This window comes from Rhizophagus irregularis, chromosome 27, assembly GCF_026210795.1.
Source record: "Rhizophagus irregularis chromosome 27, complete sequence".
Lineage (NCBI taxonomy): Eukaryota > Fungi > Glomeromycota > Glomeromycetes > Glomerales > Glomeraceae > Rhizophagus > Rhizophagus irregularis.
This window is the reverse complement of record NC_089455.1, coordinates 895,354-908,848: the sequence shown is the minus strand read 5'-3', so window position 1 is coordinate 908,848 and position 13,495 is coordinate 895,354. Positions and strand designations below refer to the sequence as shown.

At 27.7% G+C, this 13,495-nt stretch overlaps 3 protein-coding genes across 3 annotated transcripts; 1 reads left to right on the top strand and 2 right to left on the bottom strand.

Moving 5' to 3' along the window:
• Positions 1-226: 226 nt before the first annotated feature.
• OCT59_018106 (uncharacterized protein) lies at positions 227-5,931 on the bottom strand. Its single transcript, XM_066148544.1, has 20 exons — positions 5,659-5,931; positions 5,381-5,572; positions 5,129-5,308; positions 4,855-5,064; positions 4,647-4,772; positions 4,464-4,571; positions 4,259-4,387; positions 4,052-4,196; positions 3,756-3,961; positions 3,612-3,689; positions 3,383-3,541; positions 2,638-3,308; positions 2,161-2,575; positions 2,011-2,100; positions 1,820-1,929; positions 1,659-1,756; positions 1,346-1,557; positions 1,055-1,189; positions 763-987; positions 227-677 (listed from the first exon to the last, which is right to left on the bottom strand). Exons 1-20 carry the CDS (start codon positions 5,869-5,871, stop codon positions 618-620), a joined length of 3,762 nt encoding a protein of 1,253 aa, XP_066004464.1. The 5' UTR covers positions 5,872-5,931; the 3' UTR covers positions 227-617.
• Positions 5,932-7,144: 1,213 nt separating this feature from the next.
• Positions 7,145-9,032, bottom strand: OCT59_018105 (uncharacterized protein). Its single transcript, XM_066148543.1, has 8 exons — positions 8,891-9,032; positions 8,685-8,775; positions 8,448-8,591; positions 8,199-8,384; positions 7,939-8,115; positions 7,779-7,868; positions 7,605-7,710; positions 7,145-7,532 (listed from the first exon to the last, which is right to left on the bottom strand). The coding sequence occupies exons 1-8, from the start codon at positions 9,019-9,021 to the stop codon at positions 7,189-7,191; spliced, it is 1,269 nt and encodes a 422-aa protein (XP_066004463.1). The 5' UTR covers positions 9,022-9,032; the 3' UTR covers positions 7,145-7,188.
• Positions 8,966-10,783, top strand: OCT59_018104 (uncharacterized protein). Its single transcript, XM_025318017.2, has 7 exons — positions 8,966-9,215; positions 9,281-9,414; positions 9,487-9,652; positions 9,730-9,823; positions 9,912-10,035; positions 10,114-10,254; positions 10,338-10,783. The coding sequence occupies exons 1-7, from the start codon at positions 9,158-9,160 to the stop codon at positions 10,455-10,457; spliced, it is 837 nt and encodes a 278-aa protein (XP_025177175.1). The 5' UTR covers positions 8,966-9,157; the 3' UTR covers positions 10,458-10,783.
• The last annotated feature ends 2,712 nt before the right edge of the window (positions 10,784-13,495 follow it).

Here is a 13,495-nt window from a genome sequence, read left to right as displayed (position 1 = left end):
TTTCCACTAATTCGTTATCTTGTAGTACAAGATCAACAACAATTATTATCTTGCATATCCGATGTAGAAAATGCGCGGAATTTTTTTATCAACAAAGCTGCGCATTTGTGCAAATCCTGTATTATTTGTAACCCTAACGTACTATATCTTTATTTTTCTACATGCATGCGCGGTGCGCGAATGTATTTCACGCTGTAACGGTACTACCAATACAATACGCGATTAATTAAGAATAGTGTCTCGTTACTTGTTTCCCAAGACTTGCTAACTTTTATTTGGTTAACTCTTGAATAATACTTTGTTTAATTCAAATTTAATTCGAAAACTATTACAAAGATTAATATTTAAGCAGAACAGTTTTTAGTGATTGTACAATACTTTTTATCACATTTGCTATATTAAACATTAACAAATTATAGTAATCTATATAATCTATATTGTGATTCCGATTGACGAGAAAAATGAGAATGAAGAAACAATGTTTAATCCATTGACATTAGTGAAACGTCTACAATGATAAATTGATTATCATACGTAGATTCGAGTAATTAAACAACAATGAATAATCCAACGGCTTTGTTCCAATAAGCAAAATATAAGGAATATAAAGATGGATGTTAACTTTCTAAAAACGATTGCGCTTCAATTTCATGTGGATTAATAGTAATAGATTTTGTCTAAAGTGTCATTATAAACATAAAATATTTAAATGAATAAATATTCGTTAAAAATTATTATTTGACGCGTATAAAATAATCTTACCTTATCATAAGTTTTATAAATCCCTATTAAACGATCCGCTAATTCAAACATGTTATTGCGCAAACTAATAACAACAAATTGTGCATTTTTGGTGCGTTCTTTGATATAATTAGCGACGATTGATACATTACGAAAATCCAAAGCTGCATCAATCTCGTCCATAACATATAAGGGTGTAGGCTTATAATGATGTAGAGCAAATACCAAAGCTAAAGAACTAAGCGTCTATATTGATATTGATAATATGGTTAAATCACATTTAATAACCATTGACATATAATGTAAGAAATACCTTTTCTCCGCCAGACAAATTAGAGATATTTTTCCAGCTTTTCTTTGGAGGCATGACACTAAAAATAATACCTTCGGAAAAAGGATCTAAACTGTCACAGCATTCGAGCTCAGCATTTCCCCCAAGCGTAATCATCTATAGCAACAACATAAATATTTAAATAAAAAAATATTAATTAGGTTTATGCAATGAAAATATTACTGTGTTACTTCATAAATAAATAACCTAACTAGGTAAATTAGAACTTTCTAATCGACTTAATTAATACATAATCTAATAGCAGATAAATACCTGGTACATTTCTTTGAGTTTTTGTGAAATTATAGTGAATCCTTGCATGAATTCTTCTAATCTTTGTTTTCTTAAGCTGTCGTATTCATTTTTACATTCATCGCATTTGGTCGTAATTTCTTCAAGATCTTTTGCACGTAACATGTACTCTTTTTCACGCTTACGATACTCGTTCAAGACGGACAGATTTGGATTGGCATTTTTTATTCTCTCTAGTTTTTTTTAAAAAAAATTGATTGAAAAAGTTATAATCAACCTATTCACTACTAACTTCATAGAAATAAAAAAATACGCATAAGCACATATTAAATACCTTCAAGAACGTTAATCTCTCCTAGTATAGTATTTTCACTCATTGCATCGAGTTCATCATCAGTATAAAGTTGGAATTCATCTTGCTCTTCGTCGTCCCTATTTAAAAATGTTGATTAAAATGATAAAAATAAATCATTTAACTATATTGACGAGCCTTACGAAATGTTATGAAGTGAAAGATCACAAAGAGCATTCTTCCATTTATCTTCTGTATTTTTATGTTCTAACAAACTACGTTCGCTATCTTCCAGCTTGTTTTTAATTTCTAGCTATATGAATAATGTAATTGTTATAAATATCTTTTTTTTTTGTTTTCTTGAGAAGAACTAGACAGTAAACGATGTACATACCTCAAAAGCTCTAATCCTATTAATTATCTCGGTTTTTTCATCAAGCTTCTCCTTGATTTCATCCAACTCGCTTTTTTTATCTTCTAATATCTAAATAGAGGTAATATATAAGTATCAATCATATAAGAACTTGTTAATCTGAATAAATACCGATTTAGTTTCATCGGCTCTAGCACGAATAGAATGAGCAGCTTCGGCATTTTGTTGAATTTCTTCTGTAAGTTCCTTAATCTCATTATCCAATTCTTCTAGTTCTTTTTTATTTTTTGAAAGTGAATTTTCGAACTTAGTTATATCTTTTTCCGCTTTCGATTTCGCAACTTGTGATTTTGTAATCCGTTCATTTGTTATAACTATTTGCTCCTTAATTTGATCTACTTTAGACTTTTGAGCTCGAAGCCTATCTCCTCCAACTTCTAAAATTTTATCTTGCAAACTCTTAATCTCCTCTTCTATTTTAGAAGATTGTCTTTTCAATCTCTCCAGTTCTTGCGTTAGGGAGTCTATCTGCGTTCGAAGTTGTTCCATACGCCTGACATCTTCTACATTCGGCTTATTTTGTTGCCTTAATGGAAAAGAAAAATAAATTATTATCAATAATTAATTAAATCAATCTTGAAAACATACCGTAAATCAGATATTCTTTTCTCAGTATCGGAAATACGCTTCACACAAGTATTAGAATCCATCTCCAATTTCGATAGCTCAAGTTCCAAACTAGGAAGTTCATTCTTTTTTTCTTGAAGTTGAGATTCTAGAGATCTAAATTCTTCATTAAATTTTTTCCATTGTTCTTCTAAATGATTACGTTCTTGTTCCAACTTTTCTACTGTTTCAGGTGTTACGTCGGAAGAAAACTTTGAATTCATAGCACCTTTAATCACTTTGCCACCCCCGCCACTCATAGTACCAGATTTGTCAATCAATTGACCATTTAAAGTTACCACACGCCATCGAGTTTTACCAAACGCGATCTTATTTGCTTGTTGTAGATTTTCGGCCACTAAGGTATTTTGTAATACACTATAAAATGCCGGCGCAAATCTATCTTCTTTCGGCCTAACAAGATCAAAAAGACGAGGAACATTATCTGGTGTTGGTATCGGATGCATATTCATGACGGGTAGCTTATCCAGAAGAATGAATTTCGCGCGACCTAAAGTATTTTTTCTAAGATAATCTATACAAGTTTGTCCCACTTCAACGGTATCAACTACAATATCGTTCAATGCAGGGCATGCAGTTGAAATCGCGACATCGTATTTATCGTCTATGACGCCAAGGCTACCTAAGCGGTCCTGATTAACAAAATTAAATTTAATTATAAATATAAATATATCAACTTTATATGGAATACTTCGATGAATCTTACATGCAATCCATTTATGCGCCCACTATTTTTAAGTTTCATCAAACTGTTAAGAATTATATCTCTAGATTGGAAAGACTGCAAAAGTCCTTTCGCTTCGTCCTTTCTCTGTCGAGCATCTGCAAGATTAGACCTAAGATTTTCTTGGTGTCGATGGTAATTCTATGATAATACGATATTTATGAATATCATAAAAAATACTAATTTAATATATTAAATAATTAATTCTAACCTTTAACTTAGTATCAATTTGTTGAATTTCTCGCTTTGTTGCATTAATTCGATTTTTGCTGGATAAGATTTCTTGTTCCTAAAGAATATATATCATTTATAATTATGAATAATTGTTGGAAAAGTATATCAATTTTGATAATACCTTAGTTCGATGCGTTTCTTGAAGCGAAGCGATAGTTTCTTCTGCTTGTTCAAGATCTTTTCTTGTCGAGTCAATCTTCTCTTTTAAAAAATTATACTCCGATTGAGCAACATCAATAGCAGATTGCTTTGCATTGATTTTCTCTGACCAAGGTGAAAGTTCTCTCTGTTTCTCTTCAATTTGGATTGAATAAACTTCCGTCTTGCCTTCAATAATGTACCAAATACAAAATAAAAAGGGTTTATCTATATTATATTCATTTAATTTAATTGAAATAATTCAATCAATCCGCGTACCTTTTAAACTTTCTCGGATTGCTTCAAGTTCAATTTCTTGGGCTCCTAGAGATCTTTCTAAGCGCGTCATTACTTCCATTTGGTCTACCAAATCCTGTTCATTAAATTTTATCGCAGTTTTTGCCTCTGAAAAGTTATGTCTATCCTATAAAAGAGATGATTAATATCTAAATTATATTCTCATATGCCAAATAATATAAAACTTACTGTAGAAATTGCTTCCATCATTTTCTTCCGTTTAGATATTGCATGCTTCTTCCTTTCTCCCAAGTTAATATTCTCTTTCTCATAACTCGCCAATTCTTTCAGAATTTCGTTTGTTTCTTTTTCGAGTTCCTTGTTAAGTAAAAATATATGCATTAAATTAGCGATAATTAATTATTATTAACTTAGATCATCACAGTTGCCCAACCTGATAAGCCTCAACAGATTCTCCATATTTATCTTCAAGATCTTTATTATCTTGTTTTATCTGGGCATGCTTTTCTTCCTCTTCTCTTAGTTCAGCTCTCAATTGATTCTAGTTAATAGTAAATAGTATGAAGTTTAATAGTTTGAAAGTCTATCTGATAAGTTAATTAATCTCATAACTTACAACTTCCCTGGTAGATATATCAATAGAATTCTTACACTTTAATAAGTGCTTTTGACAAATAATTGATTTCTTCAAAGCTAAAGAGTTTTCGTCACGCATATAATCTTCCGCTTCTTTCTTCTTGGCCTTTATTTCATTGAAATTTAAAGAATTACAAATAAATGATTACTGTTTACACAAATGCAGACGTGATTTATTAATATTTTACCTCTAGGCTTTGTTTCTCTTTTTCCACTATTTTAGTGCGATTTAATTTTTCTGATCGTTCTTCATTTAAGTTTTCAAGTTTTTCGCTTGCTTCTTCAATAGGAACTTTATATTTAGAAGTTCCTATTATATCCTCAAGATATTCTAAAAGTCCGTCTTCGTGTTCATTTGGTGCTTTGGGTTTCATCAGTGATATTGATTCAACTTCTCCCTAATCATATTATTATAATAAGCTACATAATAGTACTTTTTCATGAATTTTTTGGAAAATATACCTGCAAGATCAGAAACCGTTTATGATCTAAATCAACCCCTCTTCCTTTCAAAAGATTTGTCACTTCGGTATAATTGCTTTGTTGACCGTTAATGAAATACTTGTTTGTGTTATTACGATACGCTTGACGCGAAATAACCAACTGGGAATGAGGTACAACCTCAAAATCGTCCGAGCCATACTATAAAATTATCACAACCATTTACTCTAAGTAATTTAAAATTTTCACGAAATAAACTATTAATCTTTATACCAAATCAATAATTTCTTCAAAATGTATTTCAACAGTACAAGAATCCAAATTTTCACACCCCTGTGATGAATGAATAAGTTCTGATAGTCTTGCTTGTCTCATTTTGTTTGCTCGATATCCAAATACAAATAAAAGAGCATCAATAACATTTGATTTCCCTGAACCATTTGGTCCGACAATAGCGGAAAATGACTATTAAATAAATAAATATATATATATATATCAGAGAAAGAATAACATGGCGCAGAAGAACTTTTTGTTAAGAAAGAATATCATGCCTTGTGGAATGGTCCTATTTCCTGCTCACCAAAATATGACTTAAAATTGTTCAAAATCATTTTATTGATAACCATACGCGGTTTACATTCCAACCGCGTGGAGGTTCTTGGTGACTTTTGCGAATCTTGAGAACTTATATCGTGTAAGCTACTATTACTTTTCCTGACATAGTGATGAGAGAGGCCAGAAATAATGGATGTAGTTGAAGCCATTATAAAAAGTGGTTATTAAACTTATTATTCATCGAGTTTAAAACTCAAAAAGAACGCGTTACGAAAATTTTGATCCAAAAAACACCAAACCAGGGACGATGATTTCTGCTTTAAGCAGAAAGCCACTGATTTGTCCGAAATGATTATTAACCAATCAAATATTCAGAAATAGGCGTATACTACATTCAAAAGCAAAAACCCGGCTATCCATTTATACTACCACATTTTTTATATTTAAGCATTTATAAATAAATAGATATTAAAAAGATGAAAAAATGAAAATAACAGTAAAAAGGAAAATAACCAATCTGCAAGTTTTACTTGTAAAGTAATATAATAACAATATCAAAGTTCAAACATGGGTTTCCAAGAAAGTAAATTTTCAATGCTGATCATTTAATGTTGGGCAGAATTAAATTTAACGAAAAAAACAGGAAAAAAAAAGAATTTGTTAAATAAATCAAAATCGACATTCAAAATCAACTTTGATGCTTTAAGTAAACTTGCAGAACAGACAAAAATACACATACTACATGCTTCTTCTAAAATTATATTTATTAAAATTTTTTTACATAACTTTTTAATAAAGTCACGTGATATGACTACCCAGTGTAAATTAAGAAATTTTCTTATCTAATTTTAGCTTAAATTACATGTCAAAAAAAAATTGTTATTTACTGTATACATTAATAATAATTATCATTTAGTTACATAGGTTCATATTGAACATTCTATCCATTTATTTGAATAAAAAAATAAAACAATCACTTAAAATAAACTTATTTATACATTTATATAAACTTTTTAAACTTTTATATAATAAACTTTTTTTTTTAAAAACTAATACATAAACTTTTAATATGAACTAAACGATAATATAATTATTGTATGTGATATACTTAACAATAGGATAAAATGGCGCAGCCATTTTATCCTACCTCACCAGTGATTATCACCACTTAATTCCAGCCAAAAATTACAATTTGGCTATTTAAAATGCCGGTTTATAATTTTGGCCAGAGTTAAAAATTCTGATTGCAAAATTTTAAACTTTTAGTACCAGTGGTGACTGGTGACAATTATCACCAGTAACATTTATAATTAAACTTTATATTTTACTTATTTTTATATTTTACTTATTTCGATTTTCAATTTAATATACAAGTTAACCAAACCAAGTAATAGTACTTTTAATGTCTGAAATAGGTTTAAGCACATCTCTAGAAGGATTGCTTGAATAAAGTTTAACTCGAATAAATACAATACTAAAATAGTAGTGATCAATTATAATTCTTTTATTTAATTAACAAATTTACATTATGAGATCCATTGTCTCATAAGACTTGGTAACCTATTATTATTTGAAACTACATCAATTATTTGTTCGGGTAAAATTGTTAATCTCATCATTCTAAAATCTTTTGGTAAATCTTTACTGTCAGCTTTTCTGATTATAGCCCTTTGTTCTAAAAATTCAAATTCTGCTCTTAATAAATGTTCTTTAATCAACTTTTGTTTAAATCTACTACCAGATTCTTTTATATAAGACTTTATATAATTAGTATATTCGTTATAAACCATTGCGAAATTAAATACATTACAATCACGTCCGCTTAGTGAATATATTGCGAGTAAAATCCACAGTTGAGGTTCATGTAAGTCTTCAACATTGAAAGAAATATTTGTTAATAATAGCAACATATTACTTCTTTTAAAATAGAATTACTTCTTACCCTGTAAGATTTTGTCAATATTCACTTCTTGTTGCATAGCTACTTCAATGAAGTCACTCGGTATAAGAAAAGGTTGTTCAATATTCATTTTACCAACGGGTTCAAACTAATAAGACACGTAAGAACAAATTAATAAAATAACTTAAAATTAAGTCGCAAAATTTCCAAACTTACGCTTATTTTATGAAAAGTTCTAACGATGTCTGTTGAATTATTGAATATCCTTTCAATAATATTTTTAAAAGACTTATTTTCAAACAGCTCCTATATGAAAATGCATATATTATAAAATTATTTCTGTTAAAAGAAAATTTTAGACAATCATTTAAATTACCTGAATTTTTTTGTTAAACATCTTACAATATTCCTTATCATTTGTGATGGAATTATCTACGGTCAAAATACTTTTAGCAAGTTTAGTAAAAATTGTAATCGTATATGGTCGTTCAACATTAATATGAGAATACGAATTTCGTGATAAAATGTTACTAGGAAGATCAGTAAATATACTCTATTATTAATTAAGAAAAGGATTTTTTAAAAAAAGATTAAACATAATGTTTTTTTACTTAATAAAATTACGCGTAAACTTACTAATTTACGAGTAATTCCAATTAACGCCATAGGACAATTCTTGCTCGTGGTTATATTAAAGAAATTATATACAAATGGTTTAGTACAATTCTTTACAAATTCGTCGAAATTATAAATTATAATAACTATAGGCTTCGTTGCTTCATTTCCTGACTTAAACAGATCAAACACTTCAAGGTCCGTTTGCTAAATACAGTTATATAAATTAATAAAGACGCGTATAAATTTTACTGAAATGTATATACTCACATCTTGTCTAATTTGTATTCCTAGCTGACGAGCAAGTTGCTTACGTGCTATCGTATCATTAGTTTGGAATAGCCCATTTAAATACACGGTACAAAAATCATCATCATATTTTTCAGATAATTCTTGTATAACCTTATTTACAAGCTTTGTTTACAAAAAAAAAAAAGAAAAGAAAATTTAAACAGAGATGAATTATTCAAAAGATATCATATTACTCGATAATGTAAAGAAACTTACAGCAGTTTTCCCGCAACCAGACGGGCCAATAAGTATACAGGTATTACTTTCACCAAAAGCCACAGTTCTATTTAACAACTCGTATAAATCTCTAAGAAAAGAGAAATAGAATTTTTCATTTAATAAACGCGTTTTAATTGAATAAATTCTCGCGCCACAAAGCCAGATTCTAACCAGTACTTTTCGTGTTTTAATTTGGAACATACTTGCTATTTTTCTCTAAGCCAACAAGCGTTTGCGGTATCGCATGACCAGAAAGCCTTTCTTTAAGAGTTTTACGTGTCTTTGCAATACTTTCTTCTGACCAAGTGTACTTTTTATGCTTTTTGCTACTCATATTTTAAGTGCGAAAAGGTCTCGCGAATATTGATTCAGTATACATAAATACATAAATATGAACACGTGACATTAGATGTATGATTTAGGTCCACTTCTCCAAAGTCCAAAACCTATTACAATTTATAAAAACACTAATGTCGAAACGTAATCGTGATAATAATGTTTCGGATAAAAGTTACAAAAAACATAAAGGTATAGTTTCAAGATGTTCTTTTTCTCATTCTCTTTCACGATTTAAATCATTAACAATTTTATAGTAAAGTCGTATAGAAGAAAACAAAACAAAAAAAATGCACTTATTTTGGTACCCAACATATCTGGAATATTTGTTAGCTGTAATCAAAAAAAAGAATCTTTGTGTGTTAGCGAATGCTATGATTTGTTTAATGAGGTAGGATTTATATAATTTTTTTTCTTCCTTTCTTTAAAAATTATTTAAATGTCTTAATTTTAATTGAAATAGTATGCTGATAAGATTTATACTGCTAATGAAGGATCGGATAATGAAGGATCGGATAATGAAGGATCGGATAATGATGTGGAAAGCTCAATTGCTAAAGAAATTGCTCAAATGAAAGAATCTCATAAATCACGTCGTTTTATGTCAATTCCAACTGGAACCGATTGTGGTATTTATAATTTTCACGACTTGAGTTCTTTAGTATGATATAATTATCATTTATAAGTTTAATAATAATTTTGTTAGTTGTATTCATTAAAACAAACCCACCCGTAAATCCTATTGAACTCGTTCATTCTATTTTGATTGATTTGTATAATACAGGAAAAAAGAAGACTAGGTAAGTAATTTCATATTGATGTTCTAATTTGAGAGAGAGAGAAATTATTTCGATTCAACATGATTTGTATTTAATAATGAATCAAAAGATTTTCCATGAGAATGATTCCTATTACGAAAACCTGTTATGCTAACATGAATGATATCAAGAAGATGGCGGAAGAAATATTGAAGCCACGATTTCATTCATTAAAAGATAATCAACAAATTCAAGTAAAAATCTCATAATTTTTTACCTAACTGATATCTTCAAGCTTATTTAATAATTCATCTCCTTCTAAAAAAAAATAGTATGCTATTGTCCCAAATTTCAGAAACAATAATGTTATAGATCGTATGGAACTAATTAATGCCATTGCAGAATTGGTTGGTAATCAGCATAAAGTGAATCTTGATGACCCGAAATTAGTAATAATTGTGGATGTGTTCATGGTATGCTGCTAGAAGTAACATCAAATTTAATGTGTAATATTTAATTTTTACTGATAATTGTTTTTTCATAAAATACTAAACAGAATATTTGTGGGATGAGTATTCTTGAGGATTATAAGAAGTTAAAAAAATATAATATAGAAAAAATTTTTGAAGAGTTGAATAAGAAGGAAAGTGAAGAAACAGTTCTAATTCGTACTTGATATTGATGCTTTCATTACAAGATAGTTATTAAATCATTTTTTATAGTACTTTTTTAGTAATTGTGTTTAATAACAAACTTTACTTATTTCATTCAAATCTTTACATTAAATTGTATATCAATCATTAATTCAATTTTATAATGGTCAGTTTAAAATTATATAAACATTTTTATTTTGCAGATTGTAAGGTATTGCTAAAGATCACCAGTGCCACACCACTTAATTCTGGCCGAAAATTATAATTTTGGCCAGAGTTAAAAAACAATTTTTTTTTCAAAAATTTCAATTTAAATAATAAATGTGTAAAACAAACCTGAGTAAAAACTAATCACACTAAAATTTTGAAAATTTGACTAAAAAAAATCTTTTAAAACAAAAAATTGTATTTTACTTATAAATCAATCTTTTTTATTTTTCTTAAAAACTATTTGAATTTAAAATAAAGTTCTGAATGTACTGCAGCCAAAAAAAAAAAACTATCTGAATAACAGCCTTTATAATCTAGAAAAAACTTATTTTACTCATAAATTTACATATAATAATAATATTTATATTATAATTAGAATAATATTTCAGTCAAAAATTTTGAAAATTTAAAAAATATTTTTATATATAATAATAATCATCACTGGTGATCATTAGTAAAATCCTTTTATAATTATAATATACAGTTAGACCTCTATATACTGATATTTGCTTATACCGATGATTTTAATTTCCCTGTTTTTCAACTAATAAAAAAACCTTGTTATACCGATATTTTATCTGTTATATGATTTCACAATATAACATTATTCGATACTATTCCTTTGTCCCTCATATAGTAATGTATATATAGATCTGATTTATATACTGATATATTAACTATTTAAGGTTAGATCACATAAATGAAGTTACGCAATTTTTCCTACTTTTAATTTTTGATGTAATTATATAATTGATACAATTTTACTTCTAATCCCTAATGTAATATATAATTGATATAATTGATACAATTTTGTTAATAAATTTTTTGAATTTTATAAATGTAGATCAAAGTTGCATGTTTATACATATTAAAATATTTTATACCGATATTAATTATGTTATTTATAATAATATTGGCATATAAAATTTTTTTTATAAACTGATAATTCGATATACTGATGCTTTTTCCCCAAAACAGCAATATTAGTATATAGAGGTTTGACTGTATGCTTTATATTTTTTAATTTTTTAGAAATATAAAATTACCTACTATATAATTATTTTTAATTTTCAGTTATTATATATTTTATAAAACAAAAATAATGTAATTTAATATTATTTCAATAAATATATTTACAATTATTTGAATTATTTTTAATAAGATAAATCCAATGAATTATAATTTATAAAAATTCAATTATTAAATTATAAATATTATAGAACATTTAAGATTATTCAAGACCATAAACATAGGAAGTTAATCATATTTTTCAATACATAGACAAGTTTGAATAAAGTATTTAATACTGAATTCAACTTCAAATATTTTTCATGAATTAAATATAAATAATTATTAAAAAATAAAATGTTGTAAAACTAATCAGATGGTTTTTGGCCTGTATTATGCTTAATTTTAGCTAAAATATAAACCGTTCTTCAAAACTAATATCTTTTTAAATATTATTTATCATCAGGAAATTTGTTTAGGCGTAATTTAGTGTAATATTTCGGAGGTGATGTAAAATTTCGAAATATTACACTAAAAATGTAATATTACAAAAGTTTACGCTTTTAAATTTGAATAATTATAGTAATTTAAGAATATCTCGCTATCTACTGATCCAATCGAGACGATCTATAGCTCATTGGAATCAGCTCATCAAGACGAATCGACTGGTAGTAAAATCATATCTCTACGTTCGATAGATGACTTTCTATTAATTTAAAACTTTATTGCATACTATAGAGCGTTCTATCAACTGTAGAAATGCGAATTTACTACCATTCGATTCGTCTTGATGAGCTGATTCCAATGAGCTATAGATCGTCTCGATTGGATCAGTAGATAGCGAGATATTCTTAAATTACTATTATTATTCAAATTTAAGAGTGTAAACTTTTGTAATATTACGTTTTTAGTGTAATATTTCAAAATTTTACACCACCTCCGAAATATTACACTAAATTACGCCTAAACAAATTTCCTGATGATAAAAGTTATAATTAAGGATAAGTTAAATTACTCTTATGTTGACAATTCCTTTTCTCCTAAACTTTTGAAAAAAACTAATCACTTACTTTAGTTTTCTACAAGATGTTTAGTCTTGGATAAAAATTTTACCATTAATTTCCAGAAAGTTCTTGCTTATACAAATGACCCTTTTAATGCTCAAATAGATACTTTAGCAAAATCTGCCCATTTATCCTGGGCAACCCTCTTTTTATCCTTTAGACTTGATTAATGCTTTATGCATTCTAATATTCAATTTTTTACTGATTGACACTAATCTTCACCATTTCTACAAATCTATTTATAAAACTTGTAATTTGCTTTCATTTTGCTCACTTATTCATTTCATTGCATTTGGTCTTTTTTATCAATTTGACTGGGCTTGCATTCACTTTTGTTTCTTCCAAATAAAAACTTTTGCTTCTCATAAGAATAGTCATCCTGAATTTTAGGCTTTTTAGCTTAAACTCTTATTGGATTTACTCTCTACTTTTACTATGTTATAATGATGCAATCTTCAAGTATAGTATCTTTCAGAGTGGTTTTATCCTTAATGTAATTCTACTTCTGAAACCTTGAATCATCTTTGGACTTGCCTTATATTCTTCCAAAACATAGCTCTCATGCTTATTATAATTTTTTGATTTCTAATCTCCATGATGCTTGTCTTTTTTAGTTTACTGATAAGTATCCTTTTTTTTCTGACTTTTTTACTATGATTGACTTCAATTCTTTGGACTGCTGAAACTATATTTTGCCTTTCCGCTCTATCTTTGATTAACTCACAAACTTATTCTAACTTCTCTTACTGATTACTTATCAAGATTTTTTTCTTAATATT